Here is an 8,556-nt window from a genome sequence, read left to right as displayed (position 1 = left end):
GGGAATCAATAGAGTGGAGCCTGGGGGCCAGGACAAGTGTCAAGACTACTATTTTCTCTGTGGCCCCAACCTTATTTTCACACGTTCTTCAGCCCGCACAACCCTTGAAAGCAAACAGGGAGAGGACGGAACTAAGTGGGCATGGTGACACAAGCAGAGATCTCTCAGGCCTACTGTTGGAGAGGTCAGTGAGGGCTCGGGGTCAGGTCTGGGGCTGATGCATGGGCTGAGGTGGGGCATGGGGAGCTGGACAGATTTCCCTCTGCCCTAACAGTTGTTTCTTGCAAGATGAAAGAACTTAGCTGTATTTTTTTTTCTTGGTTTCTAGCAGACTTCCCGGAGTAGACACCTGGAGACATAGGGAGAAGAATGTTCTTCAGGGCTCACATACAGATTTCAGAAAGCACTGGGAATTTCGGGGTAGCACTTAAAATCCTGTAGGCCTCTTCCTGTGTTGCCTTGGTTGGTTGCCTGGCTGAAGGCAGAAGTTGAGGCTTAACAAGAGGCCTCCTGGAGCAGAGGCCAAGAGGTGGGGCTCACCCAAGGCCTGCCATCTCAGCTCTGTTACCAATTTACTGGGAAAAGTCATTCGTGCCAATTAGGCTCTGGTTAGTAAAGAGTTGTCCGGTCTGGGAGGTGGGTAGAGGAGCCAATTGTAAGAACAGGTGATCGATGAAAGTGACACATTACTCATGCCTCCAATTCTTCTTAGACAGTTAGTCCTCAATTAGCTCTCTGAGAAATAGAGAAAATACGTGTACTTGCCTTGCTAATGACCACATGGTCAGGACTGAGCAGTTAACACAGCATTTTCACTCCAAGATGAAATGTGCTGAAATATTGGGATTAATGAGTTTCTGATTTGTGGGTCTGCAAAAATTCAGTTCTTTTCTGTACATTTCCACCAATACAAAACAACGATNAAAATTCAGTTCTTTTCTGTACATTTCCACCAATACAAAACAACGATTTAGTGGTAGAACGATCATGAAAAGGAACCAGGCCATTCTCCCCTCTATCCTGGTCAAAAGAAAGTGTTCTCTGGCCTGAAATGACCCTTCCTCCTATGAATTTATTTTCTGTATTCACAGTCCATGTTTCACTGGACTGCACTGGGCCCAGGTCAATGGTTGTTTACGGTTAGTATTAACCTGATCAGCTGGGCATCTGTTCTCTTTGGTTGGTGCCCATGATGGACACACCCTAAGATGACCCCCGACCCCATGAGTCCTGCACAATCCCCTCCCTTTGAGCGACTGCAGGACCCAGGACCTGCTTCAAACTAACNTTTAGTGGTAGAACGATCATGAAAAGGAACCAGGCCATTCTCCCCTCTATCCTGGTCAAAAGAAAGTGTTCTGGCCTGAAATGACCCTTCCTCCTATGAATTTATTTTCTGTATTCACAGTCCATGTTTCACTGGACTGCACTGGGCCCAGGTCAATGGTTGTTTACGGTTAGTATTAACCTGATCAGCTGGGCATCTGTTCTCTTTGGTTGGTGCCCATGATGGACACACCCTAAGATGACCCCCGACCCCATGAGTCCTGCACAATCCCCTCCCTTTGAGCGACTGCAGGACCCAGGACCTGCTTCAAACTAACAAACTAACAAAGGTGGGGCAAAGGGGATGGGATCTCACATCTATGACCCCGATGACCTTGCGGAAGCCAACAGCTATGTCATGAGAGGATCTATGGGGGAAGGCCACTGCTGTGGAGCTGTGTGCCCCCCACCCCGGTGCTGAAAGAGGCCCCCCAGTCAAGAGGTGGAAAAATACAGGGCCCGGAGTCCCATCATTGCAAGGAAATGAGTTCTGCCAACAACCTGAATGACTGTGAAAGAAGATCTTTCCCTAGTTGAGCCACCAAATGAGAACACGGCCTGGCTGATGCCTTGACTGCAGCCCCATGAGACCCTGAGCAGAGGACCCAGCCCAGCTGTGCCAGGACTCCTGATCCATGGAGGCGTGCGAGCTAATGACCATGCTTTGTTTTAAGCCACTACATTCGTGGTCATTTGTTACACAGCAGTAGAAAACTAATTCAACGCATATGGCATACCAGTGGTTAAATAACTAGTTATCACCACGACCTGTTTCATTGCACAATTAGCCACAGGCCACTTTGTGATGCAGACACACTACACTTAGTGCTGTAACTACAGCTTCCTGCAAGTGTGACTTTTCCTCTTAACTAGCTTTAAGTCTCCTGAGGGCAAGAACTCTGCTTTTGTACTTTTTAAAAGATTTTATTTATTTATTTGAGAGAGAGAGCGTGCAAGCTCATGAGCAGGGGGAGGGGCAGAGGGAGCGGGAGAAGCAGGCTCCCCTGGGATCATGACATGAGCCAAAGACAGATGCTTCACCGACGGAGCCACCCAGGTGCCCCTCTGCTCTCATACTTCTTAAAAAGCTCCAGAGCATATCAAAGTAACTGACATAGGTACACAGTCATATGTGATTTGAATTTTTGACCCTTCATTTGTCCAACGAAACAAAATGGGTCTAAAGACATAGAGACACGAGGCAAACTTTCACTGCACATGTACCAGGTTAGAGCCCCCACATGCAGAGAACAAGACAAAAGTCTTGCCCTCAATTTGTTCATGGTTCAATCCAATCAATGGGATCTCGTAACCTCATCTTCTCACCATGCAGAGTCAGAGGATGCCCAAAGATCCCTAGAGCTCTTCACCAATCTGTCAAGATTATGATTCTGCAGCTCACGTAGAGGGTGTAACTGCAAAGTCCCTCTGTGACTTTTTAGTGACTTTTTAGTTTGCAAGTGAAAGCAGAAGTCCCCCGAGGTGCCCACTTTCCATTTAAACAGGGACTAAGCCACGAAGATAAATGGGCATACTCCGCCCTTCCACAATAGCCCATCAGGGCCTCACCTCTGTGACCGGAGTGGGCATATCCACATTCAAGCAGACCAGAGATCAAAGCCACATTAGGCACGAGCTACTTTTTATTCATAGACTTGCAGAATATACCGAATTAAGAGGCATGTTGTTTGTCAACCGTATTTACCAAAAAAGAGCTAAATATATATTCAGCCTTAAAATGCATCCATTGTAGCTTGCATACTGCAAAATTTGCTTTCATATACATATAAACTATTCTTATTATACCTAAGTTATGCATCTAAGATACATAAAAATGGTACCAAATGGCATATTGGCTTATTTTATCACAGTTCTTATACATTCCTGATAGTCAAAGGGATTGATAGGGAATGCATAGCTTCCTACTAGAAGAAAGGTAGATTCTGATACAAGTAATGGAATAATGTAAGGATAAGAGTGCCTCCCTTGGTTTAGATCTCAGCAGCTTTACCACACAATTCTTATTTCAATTAGCATTACAATGGGCTCTCTTCGTTAATAATTGGCTGTTAATTTGCCTAGTTGTTCCACCCTCTACTTGCCTGGCTGAGGCAAAGGAAATCATGATGACCTTTTTTTTTTTTCCAGTTTATTTCTACTTTCCCAAAAGATTTTCCTCCCCATCCATCTGCCCTGCTTTCTGCCCATTCCCGTTAGACAGTCTTAAGTCTGGACCACCTTACTCACTGTGTCAACGACTAGATTACTGCATTCCACTCCAGAGTCCCTGCTCCACAGAATCTTTGGCCACTGCCTAATTAAGGAACCCTCTTCCAAATCTGCTAATGGAGGGGCTGATACTTCTGCGGAAGAATCAGGAAGCCGACTAAAGAGATTTTCTTTAGGGGGCATGCAAATAGAGCCCCCTCCTGCAGACCTTCATCTCTCTTTCATTATACCCCCGGTCAGAAAAATTTCCATCCCAAGTATTTCTGGCAGCCAAACCTCCAGCATCCCACGCTGATTTTTTTTCCCTAAAAATACACAGCCTTTCACTCCATGGGGAGGAAAAATGCAACACCGGCATTTCCAGCGTGCTCCCCAAGGGCTGATTATGACCTGGAGCAATTCATCATCACTCATGCATTCGAGTTTTTAGTTGTTCCCTCTAGAACTGTTCTTGTTTATCTTGGGACGTTGTGACAAGAACCAGATGTGTGTCGACCTCACCATCGCCCCATCGCTATTGCGGGGAGTGTGTGGAGAAGCAACCATGCCAGACAGAAATCCTCTTTAGAACAGAAAATTATCTGAAACTTCTGGAAGACTTTCAAGAGTGGGGCCTTGTATGTAATAGCAGTCCCCCAGTGTTTAATTGTTAAAGGGACCAGTGGATGAGATGGTGTCTGTTCAGCACGATTTTCCCTCCGGCGATGCATATTTTGTTGCATTTTTTATTTTATCTCAAGGTGTTGCTATGTTCTGAATCGTGATGATAAAGTCTTTATTTGGAAGGCGTGTCAGGGTGTCACAAAGCAAATGCAAAGCCCACTGAGCAGGGGGAAGGCTCTGCCTTTGCCACTCACTACAGGATAATCTGGAGCAGGCAACTGACTTCGATTTTCACCCCGATTTCCTTCTCTCTGAAATTAGAATACCCACCCACCAATAAACTGAAGAACTATGAACAAAGGCGATGGACACAATGGACACTGAAAAAACCTAAAGCATTACTGCAATGCTGGGGATCTTAGTACCCACTGCCCGAGGACACTGTGCTTTTCCCACCTAAGGCTTGTTTTCAGTCTTCGTGAGAGATCTGTTCCTGATCCCACGCTTTAAGGCTGTGTGGCGTGGTCACTCGGCTACGTGGAGGGGCTCAGCCTAGCCACAGAGATTGTAAAGAAGAAACAAGCTGACGAGAAGGCAACCGATGGGTGATAGGAAGGAATGGACAAGATCAGCCCTTCCCAGAACTCTCTCCACAGGGGATGGTCCCGCGAGTCTCTCGGCTTTGGGTTTCTGTTGCTGTTGTCAGGGTTTTTTGGGTTCTTTTTTTGTCTTACAATATTACTGGGAAAATCTTCTTGCAGAAATTGTTTAAACCTGCAGGGATTCTTGGGATGGAGCAGTGAGATTAATGAAGCAAATCTTCCACCACCTCGTGCCAAGAACATCTAGGCTCCTTGAGCAAGTCAGCCAGAACAAATACTCCCTCCCTGAGCATGGAGACTCTTGTAGGCTGCAGACTCTGATCGTGTCTAGTTTCTTAAGAAGAAAAAGAGAACCTGACTGCAGCCACGTGGACTACTTGCCCTCTTGCCCGTGCCTCGCCCCCAATTCGATAGATCTTTCTTCCAGCAGCCAATGTCTCCCCTGGACTCGGCAAGCACCCCTGTTCCCAGCACCGCACCCCCGGCTTTCTGGATTCTAGGCGATGCCCACCAGCACAGTGGGTACAGACCGTTTCTACAGCCACTGCCCCCTCAGAGGGGAAGCTGGGGGGCTGGTGTCTGGTTCCCTAGAGGCAGCCCCATGAAAAGATGCCCCGGTTGCCTTCTCGACAAGCAGCTGGGTGCGGGAACATCATTTCGAGCTGGCACAAGTGCTAGGACTGTCGAAACGTCCCCTACCTTGTTTGCCAAGGGCCTGTTTTTCGGCCCAGGCTTGTCTGAGGGGTTCCGTGTGCCAGAAAGAACTGCTTGCCCATCTTAACAGCCAGCAGAATAGCAGCGCTGCCCCACTTTCCGCTGCTGATGTGCGGATCTGGGCATTTGCAGTCAATTCAAATCAACCAGGAAGGCAAAGGAACGTGGAAGGGTGATTTTGTGCTTCAGAAGTGAAAACAAACCACTTTCCTCCTGTTTGGTTGGTGCCTCGTAGGAAAGTTTCAAGCAGAGACGCTATTCTGTGTGGGGACCGAGTTCATTAAAATCCCCAGTGTCCTAGGCTGGAAGCCCTCGGCCTGCAGTCCCAGGACGTACCCAGGAGTGCCGTTGCAACATCGATGCTATTTATTGCCTTGATCTGCTTCGCTTGAACCAGAAACGACACTGCACTCAAATTTGTGCCACACGGCTACCTCCTCACGACTTGACAAACGATCATGAAAAAATAACACTCCAGTACAACTGATTGTGTTGGTTTGGGGGCTACAAGAGACGCTGGTGGGTGGCTCTTTCCGAGCACTCCTAAAATCTACTTCATAGCCTCGGGAGAGAACCAGCCAATCAGCCAGAGAACATCCCCTGGGATGCTTCCGCAAAACCAGACCCTGCGGGCTTTCCCATAACCCACACCAGACAAGCCCAGTCTGAAACAGACCCTCCGGCCCCCTGAGCACAGACCTGGTCTGTGGGATGCAGCGGGTCTAATGCTAAAGCTGGTCCCCGATGATCGGCCTGAGGCCCCCCAGCCTATTCAGGATGAGCCCCCTGCCCATACATGGTCCCGAGTCAGGCCGTGAGTCCCAGGGGACTTTCCTTTGCTAAACTACTGGGAAAGGAAGGGGGCACTGGTGTCAGGAGCACCCCGGCTTCTGCCATCTGGTGCTTCAGCCCCTCCAGAAGGGCTGCCCTGGCGGCAGCAGCGAGAGCACATCGGCCAAGCAGGACCGACGCAGGAGTACGGAGGAAGGCAGGTGGGCAGGAAGGTAGGTTGGTATTCAATGACTTGAAATAGGAAGCTGCCCAGAGGGCACAGACATGCACAAATCAAAGGGCCACCTCTAGGTTTCAAAGTACAGCGGGGCTTGTGTCAAGTCCCCTTTGATCCCACAAAATTCTGCTTCAAAAATTCTACCAAATGCTCATCAGATGGAAAGACCTGTTCTATTGCTTTAAAGGATGGGATGAAAAGCACCGTTCAGTCTTTGGCCTGTCTGCTGGTTACCCACACACTCAAAGAACAGGTTCAGGGGAGCAGCCGAGTCATGGAGGGCGTCTCACAAGCAATGTTGCTCTGACTGCCACGGGGTCGGCTCTGAACCACAAGGAAGAGGGGAGAAAGCCTTTGTCTCACTCATGGGCCAAAGGCCCGTGCAGGGCCTGGACGCGTATCCGCAGAGTATTCTCTCTGGCAAAGGAAGCGATGTCCAACGTTATTTTGTTAACGTTCTCATGACAAGCATCCACACGAGCCAATGAACTAGCCAACGTTCTGCTATGAAGGGGGCTTCAGGAAACTGAAATGACTCAAAATAGCATTGCTGAGTGTTATCAGATTTTTAAACGATTCATCAGCAAATCTTTTCAGCTGACTTTGGCTTGAAGAGTTCTTACCGGAAAAGATTGCTAAAATGAAATGAGAAGGGCCCATAGTTTGTTTGGTCTTTTTTTGTTGGGGTTTTTTTTTTTTTTTTCATTGTAAGAGCTGTCCCATCTTATCCAATTTCTTCCTTCCTCATAAAAAAAAGAAGAAGAAAAAAAGCACATTACTTTCCCAGGTGGTGAGAGTTAATGCTGTACTCTTTTCTCAGAGATAACAGGCTCTACGATGTCTTTTTAAATGGGAGAATGGACATGTCATGCAGCTAGCCAATAAATGCAATCCCTGATTGAAATGTGAGTTCTAAAATGTTGAAAACTTCTAACTAGTTCCCCAGGGCGTTTTTAATTGCGAGCTCTGAACTTGGCTTTGTATTTGCTTCTCGGTCCTCTCTGGTGAAAGCTAGGGCTACGTGTCTTTAAATTCACCAATCACACCTTCACAAACTTAAGTCAACGACTATATGTTCAAAAATCTTTGTTTTCCCTTTGAAACTGGATGCAAAAAAGAAATCTCTCCTGTCAGTGGAGACAGCTGTGAAGGAACGAGGTGCTTGCACATAGATCTCCTTGAACTTTTTGAATAGCTGCTTTTCTTTATCCCACTGGTAGATCTGGGAGAATGTATAGTCACTCCCCAGGGCCAGGTAGTGATTATCTTTAAAGGAAAAGGGCTGCAGGGTCATGGCCCCCCGGGAAGGGAGAGCCTGGATCTCCACAAACTGCTTACTATTCCACCTCATGACCCTGGAATCCCCGATGAAGCGGGTGAGGGAAAGGTAGAGGGCACTCTGCATCCTAAAACTCTTCACGGCCAGCACGTCCTCCATGTTGGGGATGTCACTGTGGGGGACAAACTTCTTAGAGCTTTTATTCCACTGGAGGATGATGGGGACCTGGGAGCGGCTGGACAGAATCAGATGCGACTTCCCGTCTATATCGACGAACTCCGCATCCGTGTCCCTGAACCACTCGTGCAGAGACTGGTAGGAGTAGAACCCTTTGCTATTCCATTTGTACACTGTGGACAGACCGGCTTTGGAGCTGTCCGCAATGATGAAGAAGGTCTCGTCCTCGATCTGAAACAGCTCGATGTCGTTGGGCTTGGAAATGCGAGAGACTTCGATGTCTTGGAATTTGACAAACTTGGTCCAGCTCTCATCGTATCTGTAGATGTGAGAGCCGCCGAAGAGCTGGGCCACCACCACGAACACCTGGTCGTCGATGAGGATGGCCTTACAGCCCACGATGGACTGACCTGTGGCCCCAAGAGAAACAAGAGGGGATTAGGGCATCGCAGGGAGAGATGCTCCTCTGTAGTGAAACTGGAACCCTTGTGAACCGGAAAATGGGGACAGATGTAAAGAAATACGAGAAATGGGGCAGCTGATGCGGAAAACAGCATGGCAGCTTCTCGACGAATTGAACATAGAAATACCATATGACCCGGCAATTGCACGACTGG

At 48.0% G+C, this 8,556-nt stretch overlaps 1 protein-coding gene across 1 annotated transcript in view; it reads right to left on the bottom strand.

Annotated features, from left to right (window-relative positions):
- Window positions 1–2,951: 2,951 nt before the first annotated feature.
- The window catches only part of LGI2 (leucine rich repeat LGI family member 2), a 31,900-nt gene continuing 26,295 nt past the window's right edge, over window positions 2,952–8,556 (bottom strand). The window contains exon 9 of the mRNA XM_034670959.1: window positions 2,952–8,349. Coding sequence (XP_034526850.1) covers window positions 7,532–8,349 — 818 coding nt within the window. The 3' untranslated portion in view covers window positions 2,952–7,531. The remainder of the gene's footprint in view (window positions 8,350–8,556) is intronic.

This window comes from Ailuropoda melanoleuca, chromosome 11 (assembly GCF_002007445.2).
Source record: "Ailuropoda melanoleuca isolate Jingjing chromosome 11, ASM200744v2, whole genome shotgun sequence".
In the NCBI taxonomy this organism is placed as follows: domain Eukaryota; kingdom Metazoa; phylum Chordata; class Mammalia; order Carnivora; family Ursidae; genus Ailuropoda; species Ailuropoda melanoleuca.
This window is presented reverse-complemented; position numbering and strand designations above follow the sequence as displayed.